General features: G+C 49.3%; 1 protein-coding gene across 7 annotated transcripts in view; it reads left to right on the top strand.

Moving 5' to 3' along the window:
• Positions 1 to 21,193, top strand: part of HECTD1 (HECT domain E3 ubiquitin protein ligase 1) — a 1,011,111-nt gene that overhangs the window by 300,070 nt on the left and 689,848 nt on the right. For all 7 annotated transcript variants that reach the window (XM_069638480.1, XM_069638479.1, XM_069638478.1 and 4 more), the window contains 2 exons: positions 18,282 to 18,563; positions 19,828 to 20,098. In XM_069638480.1, the coding sequence (XP_069494581.1) occupies positions 18,282 to 18,563; positions 19,828 to 20,098 (553 nt within the window). The remainder of the gene's footprint in view (positions 1 to 18,281; positions 18,564 to 19,827; positions 20,099 to 21,193) is intronic.

Genomic DNA, 21,193 nt, shown 5'->3' on the forward strand with positions numbered 1-21,193 from the left:
TGAAAAGCCTAAAATTCAAGATGCTCACGCTCCAGGAAGTGATCCGGTCAGTTCAGGGAGGGGACTTTCTGGCGTCTCTGGACCTGCAGGATGCATACTTCCACATACCAATGTGTTGGCGACACAAAGTTCCTAAGGTTTGTGGTAGGACGGACTCACTACCAGTTCACAGTACTTCCTTTTGGGCTGTAATCCTCTCCCAGAACGTTCACAAAATGTTTGGCCCCGGTGGCGGCCTGGCTGAGAAGGCAAGGCCATCATGTATACCCGTATCTCGACGACTGGTTGGTGAGGGGGTCCTCCCCTATGTCGACTCACACAAGTTTACAGGCCACCATGCACCTCTTGCAACGGCTGGTGTTTGCGGTAAACTTCGAGAAATCCTTGTTAACGCCGTCGAGAAGCTTGGTGTTCCTGGGCTCACAATTCGAGACCCAGTCAGGGTTTGTGAAGCCATCCCTGGACAGAATCACCAACCTAATCGATTGGCAGGTCAGCTGAAAATCAATACCAGACTATCAGCGCGAAAATGTGTCGATTCTGGGCGCTATGGTGTCCTGCATTCCTCTGGTTGGCAACTGCTGCATGTTCATGAGGCCGGTTCAAGAGTTTCTGGCGGACCGGTGGACGCAGGCCCAAGGGCTCTGATCGGACAAGCTGACCGTTGACGACGACAAGCTCCTACTAGCTCTTCAGTGGTGGCAGAGCTTTCAGAATCTATCCAGAGGGGTAACCCTACAGGAGCCGGAGTTTCGGCCAACCATAGTGACGGACGCGTCCGTGACAGGATGGGGAGCACACATGGGTACTTTACAAATGCAACGTCGTTGGTCTCGGAGGGAATCTCTCCTGCACATCAACGTTTTGGAACTGAGAGATGTTTTACTTGAGGAAGCAAGGGGGCACGCGATCCAGAACCCTTTCCACCGAGGCTCAGAAGGTGTGGCATTGGGCTCTGAAACACGATATATCCATCGTAGCTCATCATCTTCCGGTAGTAAGGAACGAGCAAGCGGACTCACTCAGCAGATAAAAACGGACCAAATACACAAATGGGAGATAAAGCCTTCAGTTGTCGACGGTCTTCGAGAAATGGGGACGGCCTCCGCTGGATCTCTTCGCTACGAAGAGGAACAAGAAGTGCGAAATGTATGCCAGCAGGTGGCCACAGGAAGGTTCACTGGGGGAAGTGTTCTCCTTCCCATGGACGGACAAGTTCCTCTACGCCTTCCCTCCGTTCCCTCTTATACGGAGAACTCTGCAGTGGATACGCAAGTACAGGTGCCGGGTCATCCTAGTGGCACCGTGTTGGCCGAGGCAGCCGTGGTTTTCCAACCTGCTTCACCTGTCAGTGGATCAACCAATAACGTTCCCGAAGGTTCCCAATCTCCTGTCCCGGGATGAAGGAACAGTGTGGCATCACAATCCAGACAGTCTCAATCTCACAGCTTGGCTCCTGACTTGTCGGAATTTGGTGCCTTGAGCATTTCGTCGGATTGTCGGAGAATCCTGCAAGCAGCGCGGGCCCCTTCCACCAACAAGTCGTACCGGTGTAAGTGGAGAAGGTTCTGTACGTGGTGTCAAGGACAGACTGGAGTGCAACCTCTAAGGGTAACTCCGGAACAGCTTCTGCCGTATCTGCTACACCTGGCAAAGAGGAGATTATCTTTTTCATCAATAAAGGTACACCTGGCGGCCATCTCTAGGTTCACGAGCAGGAGAAAGTAGTCTCCCTTATTTAGTGACAGGTTGGTGAAACACTTCATGAGGGGTTTGTTCCGTACGTTCCTGTCGGCTAAACGTTTTCCACCAACGTGGAGCCTTAATGTGGTCCTAGCAGAGGTAATGAAAGCACCCTTTGAACCGATGGCCACATCATCGATGAAGTTCTTGTCATGGAAAGTGGCTTTTCTAATAGCTATAACATCAGCTAGGCGGATCTCGGAGTTGCAAGCGTTGGTCGTAGACCCGCCGTACCTAAGGTTTTTTAAGGACAAAGTGGTTCTGTCAACTAATCCTCGTTTCATTTCAAAGGTTCCTACGGCTTATCATAAACACTCCTCCATTGTCCTGCCCACCTTTTTCGCAACCCCCTCATCGGCTGTGGAAAAAGTCCTTCATACCTTGGACGTAAAGAGAGCTCTAAAATTTTACCTTCATCGGACTCAGCAACTTAGATCTACGCAACAACTCTTCGTTGCATATGGTCCTTCGGCGAAAGGAAAAGTAATTTCAAAGCAGGGACTGGCCCGATAGGTCTCGTCGACGATTGTCTTCTGTCATTCCAAAGCGGGAAAACCGCTACAAGGGCGTCCGAGAGCTCATTCCACAAGGACAACTTCCTCGTCGACGGCGTTGTGGGCAGGAATCCCGCTGACAGACATTTGTCAGGCGATGGCATGGTCAGTGCCTCACACGTTTACCCGCCATAACTGCCTCTCGAACGGCAGCATGCGGACGAGATATAAATGGGAAGAGCAGTCTTACGCCATCTGTTTCAATAAGGTAAGCCCTTTTCAAGAAGGGTCTGTACTTATTTTGACGTGTGTGTGTATATATATATTTCTGAGGCTTGTGGAATCTGCTTAGATCACATGCTGTGCATAGGCCGACATCTAGGGGAAGCTGCAGACTATTACAGTTTGTTTTTCGAAACTCGAAAATGGGCGTCGACACAGGGCGTGCCAGTAATACTATCCCTAGTGTGACGTCCACTGTACCCAATATCCCTCACGCGTCTAGGATCCTCAGATTGTTTTTTTCCGCCATACTGGTCGGAAGCATTTTGCAGAGTCCCCTGGCCTTAGCCATACTTTTGCTAAAAAATTAATTTTACATCCTTCCCCATCCCAACGTTGAACTTCGACACTCGACGCCGGCTGGAGAAGAAATCGACCGTCGGCTGCTGCACAACTGATTTGGGCCTCGGAAGGCCTCTGGCCTCGGCCCGGGCCTTGGAAGGCCTCTGGCCTCGGCCCTGCAAGTAGGGAGAGTGGGGGGTTGTACATACTCTACACTCTTGGTATATAGGTACAACTTATACATTTCCTACACTTAACAGCCCGCTGCCTCAAGGTGCGTATGGAGGGTACCCCTTTTCAATTCTGCCCCAAATGCAATTACCCTTGGGTCGACAGGCACGCCACGTGCAATCTCTGCTTGCCGAGGGACCACCCCGAAGCGAACTGCAGAGCGTGTAGTAGGTTTAAACCTAAGACACTTAAGGACCGTTCGACGAAGCGTTGGGCCCACCACGCCAGGCAAGCGGCCATGGCAGCGGAGGGCGTCTTCAGCGACGGCAGCGACGCCGTACTTTCGGACGGCGAGGGCATTACGGCGTCGAAAGACAGCCGAGCGCAAGTCCCCGACCTCGGAAGGTCGTCCGGCAGGGCGGCTATGGGGAAGACCCCCGGCGACACAAGCGCTTCACGCACCACACACACTAAACACACGAAGTCCAACCGAGACTCGACGACGTTGAGTTCTCGGAAAGAGGCACAAACAGAACGGTCTGATTCGGTGTCCTCTGGGCGTTCTCGATCGAGATCGCCGCATGACTCCAGGCAATCATCCACTCTTGGCAAGAGTGCCTCGCTGCCTAGGCTAACGGAAGTTAGATCGTCGGAGGACGAAGACGACTTCCACCCCCAGGCCGCGCTCCAGGAGTCGGAGCCCGCAGACAAAATCGGCGAGGCCCCACGCTCGAAGGACAGGGACCCTACCCCCGATCCTCGACTCCAGGCGTAGAAAACCTCCGGAGCCACAAAAGGACAGGGAAAACTTTTTTCCACTCACGGGGAGGGGGGAAAACAGCAGAAGAAGCAGCCTTTGCACTCTTCCACACCTGTGAAACACACCACTCCCCCTAAACAGACAAGACCAGGTCTGCTGATATGTCTAAAACCAGCAAATCTACTCAAGATAAATCCCCGAGACTTGCTGAGAGAGTCATTTCCAGTTCCAAAAAATGGTCCAGTGAAGACATAGATAGGGTCATGTCAAGGATGTCTTCTTTGGCTGATTTCTACGATAAAAATCCAGACCATTTCCTTTCGTATGATCCACAAGGGACGACAGTCAGGCTCTAATGATCCTATCCACCCGAGTAAGAAGCCCCGGTTTGAAACACCGATGAGGTCTACAGACCCCTTCGAGGTACAACCATACTCAAGATCATACTCACTGTATCAAGGAGAGGCTTCCTTTGGTGAGGACCAGGAATTTGGCATGGTAGAAGAGCAAACCGGGATGGGCTACTATGGGGATGATGAGGACCAAGAAGAGGAAGAGGAAGACCCTGAAACCTACAGAGTAGATTCCCCGGTAGAGAAGGAAGCCCTGGTTACCGACTCCCCTGTCGATAATCAACCCCTCCTAAACGAAGTTCTCGCACGTGCAGCAGAACATTTCCATATTGACACTCGCGGTGTCCAGGAGGAGAGGGACTTCGCAGAGGAGTTAGTAGGAGAAAGGAGGCCTGTTGCCCAGACGATGCCGATCCTTAAGTCCATTCAGCGAAGAATAGACCCGTCCCTGGTGAACCCGAACCTCACCAGAGCAGTCAATCCCAGGGTTGAAAAACTTTTCAGGGCAGCCCAGTCTGACCCTCTCTATATAAGAGGACATCTGAAGCCAGACTCCCTAGTTGTCACTAACACTCGTAAGAGGGCTGGAACACCCTTGTCATCGTCTGAAGCTCCTCCCGACAAGGAGAGAAAAAAACTATATGGTTTCGGCAGGAAAGTAGCCTCAACGTCCGCCTATCAAGCAAGGATTGCAAACTCCACCACCCTGTTGGCCAGCTACAACTGCCATCAGTGGGAAGAAGTCGCGGCACTCATAGCCTCTGCTCCTGAACCTTTAAAAAGGGCCAGTTAGCTCGTATTTCCGCAGAGGGTAGAGCCGTGTCTGGTTGCATTTTGAAAGCAACCTTTGACGACGCGGACAACGCAGGCAGATTGATAGCAGAAGGCACTGTTATCAAGAGACATGCGTGGTTACGGCAGTCTGGTTTTAAGGCAGAAACCCAGGCATCATTGTAGGTCAAACCGTTGGAAGCCGATCTGTTTGGTAAGGCGGTCGAAGACGCACTGAAGAATGCCAAGGACGAATACGAGACACTCAAGTCCCTTGGCCAGTTAACCAATAAACCCCCTAACCAGAGAGGGAATAGTAATTTTCATCGCCCACGCGGCCAAAATTCCCAGAGAGGATCTAACTATTCCCAGGGGCAGGGTACACAGTGGAACAACAGCCAACAATCTACCCAGGGTTACGGCAGGGGTAATAGGAGAGGTTGTGGTAAAGGCAGAGGCAGCCCCAGCAAGGGAGGCGGCACGCCTCCACCGAAACAGTGACGCTCCGTTCAGGGTCCCTTCTCATGCAACCCCAGTAGGGGGACGCATTTCCAAATTCACCCATGCTTGGGAAGGGATCACATCAGACAGATGGGTGCTGTCAACAGTATCCGCGGGGTACTGTATAGAACTACTAGAGCGTCCCCGAGACCATCCTCCACGGCAAAAAATACATTCTTTGGAACACCAGAAGATCCTCCTAGAAGAGATCGTCAATCTGCTAGCAAAGGACCCGATAGAACTCGTCCCGGGACACCAGGTAAACAAGGGTATTTATTCAACTTACTTCCTTGTGCCAAAAAAAGATTTGACAATACGGCCTGCCAACAAGTATGTCAAGCCCCAAAAGTTTCACATGACATCTCTCCAAGAGGTATTCCCCCTCCTAAAAAAGGGGGATTACATGGCAATATTGGACATGAAAGATGCCTATTTTCATATTTCCATGTTCCCAGCGCACAGAAGATACTTGCGCTTCAAGGTGGACAGTCGGCACTACCAGTTCAAGGTACTGCCCTTCGGGATAGCTTTAGCCCCAAGGGTATTCACCAAGGTACTGGCGGTGGCGGCAGCACACCTACGCAGGGAAGCAATCCCGGTGTACCCTTACCTGGACTGGCTCATCACGGGGGAAAGCCCAGTAATTTGCAGAACAAACATTTAAAGGACTATCGACCTCCTCTTCGAATTAGGCTTCTCAATAAACGAGAAATAGTCAGGTCTAGTGCCAAGCACATCCAAACAATTCTTAGGGGCTATCCTAGACACTCAAGACGGGTTGACCTTTCCTTCAGAGGAAAGAATTCGGAATATACTGCTGCAAATTCCACAATACCAGTCCAGTCTCCAGATAACGGTACGCAAAGCTATGCGCTTGCTGGGCATGATGGCGTCATGTATTTACCTGGTCCCCCACGCGCGCCTGCGTCCCATGCAGGAATGGTTGGCGAAACAGTGGTCTTAGGCAAGTGGTCAGTGGGACGATCTAGTGGTCGTTTCGCCAACACTGGTACAAAGCCTTCACTAGTGGACAAGAGAGAATCTGTCCAAGGGGAAACCCTTTTACGATCCCGAGATACAGGCGGTAGTCACAACCGATGCATGCCTGACGGGATGGTGAGCTCACCATCTCCACCACACAGCTCAGGGTCTCTGGTCTCACGCAGTGGCCAAGAATCACATCAACCTGCTAGAGCTTCTGGCAGTATTCAGAGTGCTTCAAGCTTCCGAACCCTACCTTTTAAATCTGTCAGTGCAAATCCGGACGGACAGCACTACAGCCATGTTCTACCTGAACAAGCAAGGAGGGACTCGCTCGCCAAATCTGTCCAAGTTTGCCCAGAAAATCTGGATATGGGCACTCAGACGGAACATCTTCCTGTCATCGCAACATGTTCCAGGGGATCTCTATTCCCTAGCGGATGCTCTGAGCAGAGACCCCTCCCAGAAGAACACGAGTGGTGTCTACACAGAGAAGTCGTAGAAAATATCTTCTCTCAGTGGGGTTTCCCCACTATAGACCTATTCGCCACAAGCGAAAACAGACCATGCCCAGGATTCACATCCAGGTTCCCCCAACCATACTCCCAGGGGAACGCCCTTTGGATGAACTGGTCAGGAATGTTTGCGTACGCTTTTCCACCAACTCCCCTAATCAGGAAGGTGGTCAACAAGATGAACAGAGAATCGATGACGCTCGTCCTGGTTGCTCCCATGTGGGCGAGACAACCGTGGTTCCCACACTTACGCAGACTGGCGGTGTACAAACCCATCAAACTTCCGAGCTGGTACAACCGATTGTCCCAGCACCAAGGTCAAACAGTGCACCCTCAACCCAACTCAATGAACCTGGCAGCATGGCTCCTGAGGTCATAGTTTGGACATCTCAAATTAACACAGAGGTGTATGGACATCCTAAAAGAGGCTAGGAAGCCCAACACGAGGCACTGCTACTTTGACAAATGGAAGAGATTCGTAATCTGATGCCAGAGTATGCAAGTCAACCCAGTTGACTGCACTCCTTCCACTATTGTTACTTACATGCTCCACCTGCTGGATGCGGGGCTGGTTTTTAACTCACTAAAGGTACACCCGGCAGCCCTGTCAGCATACACCGCTTCCCATAACAAGGTGTCGTGGTGGAAAGTACCAGTAGTTAAGGCCTTCATGGAAGGAATAAAGAGACTTCACCCTCCTATTTCAAATCTACCACCAGGATGGGACCTGAACGTGGTGCTATCTAAACTCATGGGCCCCCCATTCGAGCCCATCCATAAAACAAGTCTCAAACACCTGACCTATAAGACTGCCTTCTTAGTAGCTATTACATCCATAAGAAGGATCAGTGAAATTCAGGCTCTGTCAGTGCAAGATCCTTTCTTTACTATACATAAGGATAAGCTGGTTTTACAGACACACCCTGTGTTCTCACCTAAGTTTATTTCCAAATTTCATGTAAACCAGTCCATCGTGCTTCCGGCTTTCTTCCAAAACCCACAAAGTTCCACTGAGGTTAAACTACACACCCTAGATGTGCGTAGGGCGGTCCTTTACTACGTAAACAAGACCAGACCGCTTAGGAAAACAGATCAACTGTTTGTCTCCGTAGCCACAGGCAAGGAGGGAGATTGCGTCTCTAAGGGTGCCATCTCCAAGTGGATTGTCAACTGTATCCGGTTGTGTTACTCTCTTTCTGACAAAACCTTGCCTTTTACGCCCAGAGCCCACTCGACAAGAGGCATTGGGGCCACTCTGGCTTTCATTGCAAATGTTCCCCTTGACACCATTTGCAAAGCAGCTACTTGGAGCTCTATTCACACTTTTACTCAGCACTACTGCATTGACACCCATTCCAAAACAGATACTCGAGTGGAACAAGCGGTTCTAAGACATTTATTTGCTCATGACCCTTCTCAAATCCCACCTCCTTCTAACACTGCTCGCTAACCTATGCACAGCATGTGATCTAAGCAGATTCCACAAGCCTCAGAAGGGATACATTACTCACCGTAATCGTATTTCTGATGCTTGTATCTGCTTAGATTCACATGCGACCCACCCTTCCTCCCCTCTGAGAGAAGGCGCATGGATGCTTGTAGTCTTATCTATCTTCTATCTGCTTGGATCATCTGTACTCGCGCTACTCCTCATGCTACCTCATGTCAGAAAAAATACAATCTGAGGGTCCTAGACGCGTGAGGGAGCATGGGTACAGGGGACGTCACACTAGGGATAGTATTACTGGCACGCCCTGTGTCGACGCCCATTTTTGAGTTTCGAAAAACAAACTGTAATACTCCGCAGCTTCCACTAGATGTCAGCCTATGCACAGCATGTGAATCTAAGCCGATACAAGCATCAGAAATACGATTACGGTGAGTAATGTATTATATATATATATTTCTGAGGCTTGTGGAATCTGCTTAGATCACATGCTGTGCATAGGCCGACATCTAGTGGAAGCTGCGGAGTATTAGTTTGTTTTTCGAAACTCGAAAATGGGCGTCGACACAGGCGTGCCAGTAATACTATCCCTAGTGTGACGTCCACTGTACCCAAGATCCCTCACGCGTCTAGGATCCTCAGATTGTTTTTCTCCGCCATACTGGTCGGAAGCATCTTGCGGAGTCCCCTGGCCTTAGCCATACTTTTGCTAATTATTGAAGTAAAATTATTTATTGACATCCTTCCCCACCCCAACGTCGACCCTCGACACTCGACGACGGCTGGAGAAGACATCGACCGTCGGCTGCTGCACGACGGATCTGGGCCTCGGAAGGCCGCTGGCCTTGGCCTGGGCCTAGTAGGCCGCTGGCCTCGGCCCTGCAAGTAGGGAGAGTGGGGGGTGGTACATACTCTTCACTCTTAGTATATAGGTACACCTTATATATTTCCTACACTTACCAGCCCGCTGCCTCAAGGTGTGTATGGAGGGTACCCCTTTCCAATTCTGCCCCAAGTGCAACCGCAAATACCCTTGGGTCGACAGGCACGCCACGTGCAATCTCTGCTTGCCGAGGGACCACCCCGAAGCGAACTGCAGAGCGTGTAGTAGGTTTAAGCCTAAGACACTTAAGGACCGTTCGACAAAGCGTTGGGCCCACCACGCCAGGCAGGCGGCCATGGCAGCGGAGGGCGCCTTCAGCGATGGCAGCGACGCCGTACTTTCGGACGGCGAGGGCATTACGGCGTCGAAAGACTGCCGAGCGCATGTCCCCGACCTCGGAAGGTTGTCCGGCAGGGCGGCTATGGGGAAGACCCCCGGCGACGCAAGCGCTACACACCCTACACACACTAAGCACACCAAGTCCAACCGAGACTCGACAACGTCGACTTCTCGGAAAGAGGCACAGATAGAACGGTCCGACTCGGTGTCCTCTGGGCGCTCTCGATCGAGATCGCCGCATGACGCAAGGCAATCATCCACTCTTGCCAAGAGTGCCTCGCTCCCTAGATTAACGGAAGTTCGATCGTCGGAAGACGAAGACGACTTCCACCCCCAGGCCGCGCTCCAGGAGACCGAGGCCGCAGTTAACACGAGCGAGGCCCCACGCTCAAAACAAGGTACCTCTCCCGACCCTCGACGCCAGGCGTCGAAAGTCTCTGGGGCCTCCAAGGGGCAGAGAAAACATTTTTCCACCCACGGGGAGGGGGGGGGAAACAGCGGAAAGCACAGCCTTCCACTCCTGTAAGACCATCCTTCCACCCTAAGCAGACAGTCAAACATAAATCTACTGGGACATCAACATCCAGCAGGGCTACCCTTGATAAGTCCTCTAAGTTGCCTACTAAAGCCATACCCTGTTCCAAGGAATGGTCCAGTGAAGACATAGACAGGGTCATGTCAAGGATGTCTTCCTTAGCCGATTTTTATGACAAGAACCCAGAACATTTCCTTTCGTATGACCCTCAAGGGGCCACACCCTCAGGCTCCTCTGATCCTATCCCCCTAAGTAAAAAGCCCCGGTTCGAAAGACCTGAACCCTTCGAGGTGCAGCCTTACTCTACTCCATACTCTACTCCACACCCCAGATACCAAGGACAGCCTTTCCCTGAAGGGGATCAGGAGTTTAGAATTATGGAGGAACAAACCGGGACTGAATACTATGCGGATGATGAGGACCTGGAGGAGGTAGAAGACGAGCAGGAAATTTACAGAGTAGATTCCCCGGTAGAAAGCGAAGCCCCAGTTACCGACTCGCCAGTTGATAACCTGCCCCTCCTTAATGAAGTTCTCGCTCGCGCGGCAGAACATTTTCACATCGACACCCACGGTGTACAGGAGGAAAGGGACTTCGCAGAAGAGTTGGTGGGAGAAAGGAGGCCGGTCGCTCAAACCATCCCTATCCTTAAATCCATCCAACGTAGAATAGATCCATCCCTGGTGAATCCAAACCTCACCAGAGCCGTCAACCCCAGAGTCGAAAAACTTTTTCGGGCAGCCCAGTCTGACCCTCTTTATATAAGAGGACAGCTTAAACCAGACTCCCTAGTGGTTACCAACACTCGGAAGAGGGCTGGGACACCCTTATCGTCATCAGAAGCTCCTCCCGACAAGGAGAGCAAAAGACTATACGGGTTTGGCAGGAAGGTAGCCTCAACGTCCGCCTACCAAGCAAGGATTGCAAACTCCACCACCCTGTTGGCAAGTTACAACTGCCATCAATGGGAAGAGGTCGCGGCGCTCATAGCCTCTGCTCCTGAACCGTTAAAGGGCCAGTTGGCTCGGATCTCGGCAGAAGGGAGAGCCGTGTCTGGTTGCATATTAAAAGCAACTTTCGACGCCGCGGACAACGCAGGAAGATTGATAGCAGAAAGTACTGTTATCTAGAGACATGCGTGGTTACGGCAGTCGGGGTTCAAAACAGAAACACAGGCTTCATTAATAGACAAGCCGGTGGAACCCGATCTATTGTTTGGGAAAGCGGTCGAAGACGCACTTAAGAATGCCAAGGACGAGTACGAGACTCTCAAATCCCTTGGCCAGCTTACCAACAAACCCAAATATCAGAGGGGGAACAGTAATTTTCGTCGCCCACGCGGACAAAATTCACAAAGAGGCAACTATGCCCAAGGACAGGGTACACAATGGAACAACAACCAGCAGTCTACCCAGAGTTACAGCAAAGGTAACAAAAGAGGTCGTGGAAGAGGCAGAGGCAGCCCCAACAAGGGAGGTGGCACGCCTCCACCAAAGCAGTGACGCTCAGTTCAAGGTCCCTTCTCACGCAGCCCCAGTAGGGGGGACGCATTTCCAACTTCACCCAGGCTTGGGAAGGGATCACCTCAGACAGATGGGTGCTGTCAACAGTGTCCACAGGATATTGTATAGAATTAATGCAGCGTCCCCGAAACCACCCTCCACGACAAAGAGTACACTCCTTAGAACATCAGAAGATCCTTCTCGAGGAGATCGCCATTCTGCTAGAAAAGGACGCGATAGAACTCGTCCCAGGACACCAGGTAAACAAGGGTATCTATTCAACTTACTTCCTTGTGCCAAAGAAAGATTTAACAATGCGCCCAGTAATGGACTTACGGCCTGCCAACAAGTATGTCAAGCCCCAAAAATTCGGTATGACCACGCTACAAGAGGTAATCCCCCTCCTAAAAAAGGGGGATTACATGGCAACCTTGGATATGAAAGATGCTTATTTTCATATTTCCATGCTCCCAGCCCACAGAAAATACTTGCGCTTCAAGGTGGACAGTCGCCACTACCAATTCAAGGTACTGCCCTTCGGGATAGCTTCAGCACCAAGGGTGTTCACCAAGGTACTGGCGGTGGCAGCTGCACACCTACGCAGGGAGGCAATCCCAGTGTACCCTTATCTGGACGACTGGCTCATAACGGGGGAAACCCCAGGAATTTGCAGGTCAAACATTCAGAGGACTATCAACCTCCTCCGCGAATTAGGCTTCTCTATCAACGAGAAGAAGTCAAGTCTGGTGCCAAGCACCTCAAAACAGTTCCTAGGAGCTATCCTAGATTCTCAAAAAGGGTTGACCTTCCCTTCGGAAGAGAGAATTCGGAATATTCTACTGCAAATTCCACATTATCTGTCAGGTCAACAAATAACGGTACGCAAAGCAATGCGGTTACTGGGCATGATGGCGTCATGCATTTACCTGGTCCCCCATGCGCGTCTGCGCATGCGTCCTATGCAGGAATGGTTGGCGAAACAGTGGTCTCAGGCAAGTGGTCAGTGGGACGATCTAGTGGTCGTTTCGCCAACACTCGTACAGAGCTTACACTGGTGGACAAGAGAGAATCTCGCAAGGGGAAAACCCTTTTACGATCCCGAAGTACAGGCAGTGGTGACTACAGATGCATGCCTGACTGGGTGGGGAGCTCACCATCTCCACCACACAGCTCAGGGTCTCTGGTCTCACTCAGTAGCCAAGAACCACATCAACCTGCTAGAGCTTCTGGCAGTATTCCGAGCGCTTCGGGCGTTCGAGCCCCATCTGCTAAACTTGTCGGTGCAGATCCGGACGGACAGCACGACAGCCATGTTCTATTTGAACAAACAAGGAGGGACTCGTTCGCCAAATCTGTCCAAGCTTGCCCAGAAAATCTGGATATGGGCACTCAGACGGAACATCTTCCTGTCATCACAACATGTTCCAGGGGAGCTCAATTCCCTAGCGGATGCCCTAAGCAGAGACTCCCTCCCAGAGGAACACGAATGGGTCCTTCACAGAGATATCGTAGAAGATCTCTTCTCTCAGTGGGGTTTCCCCACTATAGACCTATTCGCCACAAGCGAAAACAAACAATGCCCAGGATTTGCATCCAGGTTCCCCCAGCCAGACTCCCAAGGGAACGCCCTGTGGATGAACTGGTCAGGGATGTTTGCGTACGCTTTTCCACCAACTCCTCTCATCAGGAAGGTGGTGTACAAGATGAACAAGGAATCGATGACGCTCATCCTAGTTGCTCCCATGTGGGCGAGACAACCATGGTTTCCACACCTACGCAGGATGGCGGTGTGCGAGCCCATCAAACTCCCAGCCTGGTACAACCTACTGTCCCAGCAACAAGGTCAAACAGTGCACCAGGAACCCAACTCAATGAACCTGGCAGCATGGCTCCTGAGGTCATAGAGTTTGGCCATCTCAATTTACCACAAAGGTGTATGGACATCCTAAAAGAATCCAGGAAACCAAACACAAGGCACTGTTATTTTGACAAGTGGAAGAGATTCGTTATTTGGTGCCAGAATAAACAAATCAACCCAGTTGATTGCACTCCTTCCAACGTTGTGACATACATGCTCCACCTGCTAGATGCAGGATTGGTTTTTAACTCGCTGAAAGTACACCTGGCAGCCCTCTCGGCTTACACCACATCCCATAACAAGGTGTTGTGGTGGAAAGTACCAGTAGTTAAAGCCTTCATGGAAGGAGTAAAGAGACTTCACCCTCCTATTTCGAACCCACCGCCAGGATGGGACCTTAATGTGGTGCTAGCTAAGCTCATGGGCCCCCCTTTCGAACCCATGCATAAAAGTAGTCTCAAACACCTGACTTATAAAACGGCCTTCTTAGTAGCCATTACCTCTATAAGAAGGGTCAGTGAAATTCAGGCTCTGTCAGTGCAGGATCCTTTCTTTACTATCCACAAGGACAAACTGGTTTTACGCACACACCCTAGGTTCTCATCTAAATTTATATCAAAGTTCCATGTAAACCAGTCCATCGAGCTTCCGGCTTTCTTCCAGAACCCGCAAAGCTCGGCTGAGGTGAAACTACACACCCTAGATGTGCGTAGGGCGGTCCTCTACTATGTAAATAAAACCAGACCGCTAAGGAAAACAGATCAACTGTTTGTCTCCGTAGCTACAGGCAGAGAGGGAGATCGCGTCTCTAAAGGCGAAGTGGATTATCAACTGTATACAGCTGTTACTCTCTTTCTGAAAAAACTCTGCCTTTTACGCCAAGGGCCCACTCTACTAGAGGCATTGGGGCCACTCTGGCTTTCATTGCAAATGTTCCCCTCGACACCATTTGCAAAGCAGCTACTTGGAGCTCTATTCACACTTTTACTCAGCATTACTGCATTGACACTCATTCCAAGACAGATACACAAGTGGGACAAGCGGTTCTAAGACACCTGTTTGCTCATGACCCTTCTCACATCCCACCTCCTCCTCCTTCTTCTGGTACTGCTCGCTAATCTATGCACAGCATGTGATCTAAGCAGATTCCACAAGCCTCAGAAGGGATACATTACTCACCGTAATCGTATTTCTGATGCTTGTATCTGCTTAGATTCACATGCGACCCACCCTTCCTCCCCTCCGAGAGAAGGCGCATGATTGCTTGTAGTCTTACCTTTCTGTCTATCTGCTTGGATTATCTGTACTCACGCTACTCCTCATGCTTCCTCATGTCAGAAAAAATACAATCTGAGGATCCTAGACGCGTGAGGGATCTTGGGTACAGTGGACGTCACACTAGGGATAGTATTACTGGCACGCCTGTGTCGACGCCCATTTTCGAGTTTCGAAAAACAAACTGTAATACTCCGCAGCTTCCACTAGATGTCGGCCTATGCACAGCATGTGAATCTAAGCAGATACAAGCATCAGAAATACGATTACGGTGAGTAATGTATCCCATATATATATATATATATATATATATATATGTATATATATATATATATGCATGTACTGTTGCGTATTTTTAAATATTTTAAATTGGCATTTTACGTAAGCGTGGTTCGCTATACATATGCCTAGGAGGGTGCCGGATTGCATTCACACCTCCTCTTTTTCAGGATCACTGCTGTGCATTCTATTCTAAGCATGTGAATCCATGAAAGATCCAATGCTGGAGAAGGGAATAGTTTCTTACCTGTAACTCCATTTCTTCAGAATTTGGTATCTTTCAAAAGGGCCCTCAGTTTTTACATTTCAAGAATGTCAAAATTACGTCACGATAACCAACTCTTTGTGGGTTATACAGGTCGTAAATTGGGGTTGGAGGTGACCAAACAAATTATATCCCGCTGGATCATTCTAGCTATATTGGAATGCTACAGATTAGCAGGAAAAGACCCACTGGATGGGCTACAGGCCCATTCCACTAGGGGAATGGCTGCTTCTGTGGCTTTGAAGAGGGGAGTCCCTGCAAAAGATATTTGCTCGGCTGCAACATGGGCATCAATGCATACCTTCATCAAGCATTACTGCTTAGATGCCTCCTCCTCCAATGAGGGTTTATTTGCCAGGGCTGTACTTCATTCCATCCATAAGAACAATAACTAGTACTCCCACCTCCAAATTGACCACTGCTATGGGAGTCTATCACAAGATGAGGAATACTTGGGAGGACACAATCCATTCGAAGAACAAGTTACTTACCAACTGTAATGTTCTTTCGACTGGATGTTCCGCCCAAGTATTCCTCATTGACCCTCTCAGCCTACCCCGCAGTACTGTTTACGTTTCTTACACTTTCCTCTCACGAAGGGCATATCGGCCACAGAGCCCGCCTGGGTGTTCCACAAATATTTCCTCGAAAAAACAGAACTGAAGCCAACGGGCGCGGCTTGAGCTATTTATACCAACAGTGACGTTGACACGGTACGGAGTCCGTCGAGAGGCAATCGACGCAACGACCTCGAGCACAGCGCCCTCTGCCGAATTTTTTTTTGCAAAGCTGGCGATAACGAATATCACAAGATGAGGAATACTTGGGAGGAACATCCAGTCGAAAGAACGTTACAGTTGGTAAGTAACTTGTTCTTTTGCCTCTGGATCTTTCCCCTCGCCTCTGTAGCACTCCCTTGTGCATCCTCTCCTCAAGAGACCCACAGCCGATCCTCTTGTCTGGCTAACTATCGCCCAATTTCTATTACTCCCTTTTTGGGGAAGCTCCTGGATAAGCTGGCCATCTCCTAGCTTAACCTTTATTCCGACTCTGTTGGCTCTCTCCATGACCACCAATTTGGATTCAGAGCTGCCAGAAGCAGGGAAACTGCTCTCCCGAACATCCGTGAAGACCTGCTCTCCAACCTTGACTCTAACATTCCCTCCGTCCTCATCTTACTTGATCTCTCTCCTGCTTTCGACACGGTCAACCATACCATCCTGCTCAATAATCTGTGACAACCTGGGTATCACTGATCAGGCTCTGGTCTGGCTGACCGCTTTCCTTTCTCATCGGCCCTACCAGGTACAACTTGGGTCCTTCCTATCCTCTATCTCCCTCTCTACCTGTGTTGTTCCCAGGGGTCTAACCTCTCGCCTTGGCTTTTCAACCAATGCTTGGCAACTCTCGCTTACTGTATTTCCATTTTCTGCTCAAACTTCCAGTGCTATGCTGATGACACCCAACTAATTTTCAGGCTTCCCTCCGACACCGCCTCTCCTTCCCTCATCTCCAATTGCCTAATCGCCATTCAAAATTGGTGTGCCGCCAACAATCTTTGCCTAAATGCCAACAAGACTGAGATCCTCCTCATTGGTACACCTTTACCATCCTTTCCCATCACTCTCTGGCTGGCCTCCCTTCACCCTCCTCCTAACCCTACCTGCAAGGCAAAGAATCTCAGGGTCATATTTGACTCCACGCTTTCCTTCTCAGCACACATCTCTGCCGTCTCTAAAAAGTCAATCTTCTTACTACAACTCTCTGCATTTCCTCTCCTTCCCTCAGAAGCTCACTGTCTCCCAAGCTCTGGTTCTCTCTAGGTTGGAGTACTGTAACGGCCTCTTTCTAAATCTACCTGCCTCTACTCTCTGCCCCTTACAACTAATCCAGAACAGTACTGCAAGACTTGTCCTTGGCCTCAAGTCCTCGGATCGTATCTCTCCAGCTCTGAAATCCCTTAATTGACTCCCAGTGAATGCAAGAATTAAATTTAAAACCCTCTGCATTGTCCACAAGGCTTTCTGGGGCCTGGGTCCAAAATACCTTCAACTATCCCTCCATAAATAGCTCCCCTCGCGAGCCCTTTGTTCCTCTACTTCTAACTCTCTCAGGGTCAGTCGTTTTTCAAAGAAACGAGCTGGGGGCAGATCTGTCTTCCGCTGGGGCCTCCCTTTGGAACAGCCTCCCGGCCACCCTAAAACTTGAGAACCATCTCAGTTTCTGTAAGCACCTCAAGACCTTCCCCTTCGCTTCTACCTCCCCCCCCCTCCTCTCCCGTGCTTATTCTGTCTTTCTAGGCATTGTGCACCTGGTCACCCTCTGACCTTTGGGCTCAGGTACCTGCCCACCCTGTTTCCCTCCTGCACTGCCTTCGGGCCATCCCTTGCGCTGTGATCTGTATTCTGTACCCATACAGTCCCCCATTTTTCTCTGCACTTATCAGATAATCCCCTATCTGACTAATCATGCACTTGCCACTTGCCACTTGCTGGCTGTATTGCCACTTTTTCACTGCCTTTATTAAATTAATTGCACTGATTATTTATTCTGTTTCTCCTCTGTTCCGCACTTTCCACTTCCACCCCCCCTTCCCCGCACTTTCCCCTTTTCCATGCACTTGCACGTTCTTAATGTCACTGGGCCTAGTAAGATTGTTTTTGTTTCTCCCTTGTTCCCCTTCCTTTGCTTGGTCACGCTCTGAAACACTTGTGTATGAGCGCGATATAAATAAAATATCATATATCATATTTGTCCTCACTAAAACTCTGGCTCTCTCGTGTGTTGACTTCATTCAATCCATTCAAAGTTGTTCACTGTTGCAGCTGCTGTAGGTTTCTCTTGTTTGAGTCTGTATCTCTCACCCTGCCTGTCCTTGTTGGCAGGCTGAAAGCATTTACCGCGTTCTGACTTTACACACTCTGATATTAGTTGGTGTCTATCAGAAAAGTTACTGGTTTGTTCTGACCACTGCTAGACTTTATGGATTTCATCTGTCACCCTTGCAGAGTTGTGGCAATTCATTGGTCTTTTTTATTCCCATAGGTTTCCGATGGAGCGCTGCGCTGCTTTGCTTCTTTAGCTGACAGGTTTACACGCCGGGGGGTGGACCCTGCACCACTCGCCAAGCATGGTCTGACGGAGGAGTTGCTGTCACGCATGGCTGCGGCAGGGGGCACGGTGTCTGGTCCTCCATCTGCTTGTAAGTCTGGTAGCCGATCTTCTGGCCCCCCGCCACCTGCCTCTGACCTGAAAGTGAGCAATCAGGTGTCGACCATCGTGAGCCTGCTCTCCACACTGTGCCGGGGCTCCCCTGTCGTCACACACGTAAGGAATTCAAATTCTTCCATACTGCTTAATACTAGAATGCCTTGACGTTAATCTGCTTTTGTCCGCATTACCCTCAATACTTTGAGTATTCATTTTTTCTGCCGAATGGTTTGACATAATAGAGATCGTACATATTTGTGAGAGATGTCTGCTGAAGGCCTTGTTAGATACGTTGCATAAAAGGTAAACCAGAATTGGTTACTTTGCACAGTGCCCGTTCACAAGCGCGTGCACACTTGGAGACATTTACTATTGTTACTGTCTTTTTAAATATTTTGAAAGCACATATTGTGTGATTAGTCGTCAGCTGCTGGGTGGTGTCCCTGCAAAGAAGTGGCATGTGTTACTGCAATTTACAAGGTGACAGTTTATCCTACTAAATATGTACTAATTAGTAAAATATTCATGCTGCAGTTGAATGCATGCCTGTATTCGGCATTTCTCTTCCTTCCAAGTCTTCTGTCTTCGGAAGGTTTTCTGTCTTGAAGGGTCATCTCGTCACTCTGAGTAAGTTAGGAGGCACCCTCACTGGGGCACAGCAAATAAATCATCCCATTGTCTTTGCTTTTACTTGTAGTGCATCTCTTTGGACTTCATCATTTAATGATCACACACTACCCTTTGTATACACCAAATCTACCCCTCTGTCAGTAGGTGCGCACCCTTACTTTTGAGTTCCCAGAAATGTTCTTCTGTATCTTCCCTCTTTTAAAAAATATTTTTGGGGCGGTTTCTTACTTGCTTCGAAGCTCCTTGCTGCTAATTTAAAACTCTATAGCATGCTTCCGAGATTGCCCATTAACTCCTGCTAACACAGAACTAGGGATTGCAAGGTAATACAACTTTTTTCATCTGGTTAGTGAGTGCAAAGTTTAGTGAATGAAAAATTGGATGACTGTTTTCTCCCAGGGCAGCATTTATACTCTACAGCTGTGTGATGGATCAAAGGTGCAGGTGGTTTAGCCTCAATAATGTGTACAAGCGTACTCTGGCTATTAAGGTTCTATTGTTGACTGCTGAAGGCGCACATATGAATATGCATGTGCACCTTGCTGACTACTGCCGCCTGCATACCTTTCAATTCAACAATGCATTACTTACTGCTTTATACATAGTCACACCACTGTTGACAGATGCAGGCCACGTATCTTTGTGTGTTTACATTGGTTACTGATCAGGGTTCCGGATGCAGTCTGTAAATCTGGTTTGAGGAAGTTCGGTGTGGGTTGCCATGTCTAAGCAACTTTCATTCCCCTTGTAGGACCTGTTGCGGTCCAAGCTCCCAGATTCCATCGAGAGCGCACTGCAAGGCGATGAGAGGTGTGTGCTGGACACAATGCGACTGGTGGACCTGCTCCTAGTGCTACTGTTTGAAGGCCGCAAGGCCCTGCCAAAGTCCAGTGCTGGATCCACAGGGAGGATGCCAGGACTGCGACGGCTCGACAGTTCCGGGGAGCGTTCCCACCGGCAGCTAATCGACTGCATCCGCAGCAAGGATACAGACGCTCTGATAGATGCCATCGACACTGGAGGTTGGTGGAAAATGTTTGCGAAAGTTATTCCCCCCACACAGGGGATTAGGGGTAGGGTTTGATGTTACATCAGTGTCCCCCATGAAAAACCTTGGTATCTTTGATGCTTCTAATGCCTTGGAAAGGCCTGGGCGCTGGTAGTGGAAGAGCACTGAACTTGAAGGTTTAGGTGGTCCTGGCTGTAGAGCTCTCTGAGGACTTCACTATAACACACACACGTATGTTTTACACAACCATAAAGCTATTCATCAGTGCAATCATTAGTATAAAATCAGTATTATCAAAAACATCAACATCAAAAAATATAGATTCAACATAATCGTTTCAATTGCAAACTAAAATAAATTAAGTCTGAGATCCATTTTATTAAAACATTCGAAATACGTTTTCTTAGATTTCATGCTCTCCTCAAATATACAAGGAAGCACCAAGCAACAGGGCAAGATTCGGCTTGTAATAAAAATGTCAAAGCTGGCCGACATTGGGTGAATTTTAATTGCTTCAGTAATGGCATAATTGTCTGCTTTCTTATCTCCTTGTAATGTGCGCAGAATAAAACCAAATGTAATAAATCCTCAACACGGACAAATAGAGTTTGAAACATATCCCTGCCAAGACATAGTGTTTTCTCGCAGCATCAAGCAGTGTGTGTCAGATAAGGCTGCATTACATCAATCTTTGGTATAATAGCATGTTTCCGCTTGTTTCAAGCAACATCCCCATTGATTCACGTTTAGACTCGATAGAATATCGAAAGGTTGTCTTAAACATTTTGCGCTCCTTCATGTATACCAAATTCACAGGATAGAGGAGATTAAGGTAATTTACCTCTTCTATTCACCCACTTATAAACTTCAGCCATGGCGCCCTACCCCAAAAGTCACCACGCATCAATGCCCTGATGATTTCCTGGGTTAATGATGCTTTGGGGTTTGGCCGTATACAGAACCAATGCATAAATGGGCTGCGTACCAATCATGTCCAATGTGTTTCACTCCAAGCTCTACATGCACAGCAGAACTAGCGGCTTCACACGGGAGACCCAATAATTTCTTAAGGAATTTGTTCTCCACAACCTCCATTGCTGATACCTTT

The sequence above is a fragment of the Ambystoma mexicanum genome, chromosome 14 (assembly GCF_040938575.1).
Source record: "Ambystoma mexicanum isolate Mex_15411 chromosome 14, UKY_AmexF1_1, whole genome shotgun sequence".
In the NCBI taxonomy this organism is placed as follows: domain Eukaryota; kingdom Metazoa; phylum Chordata; class Amphibia; order Caudata; family Ambystomatidae; genus Ambystoma; species Ambystoma mexicanum.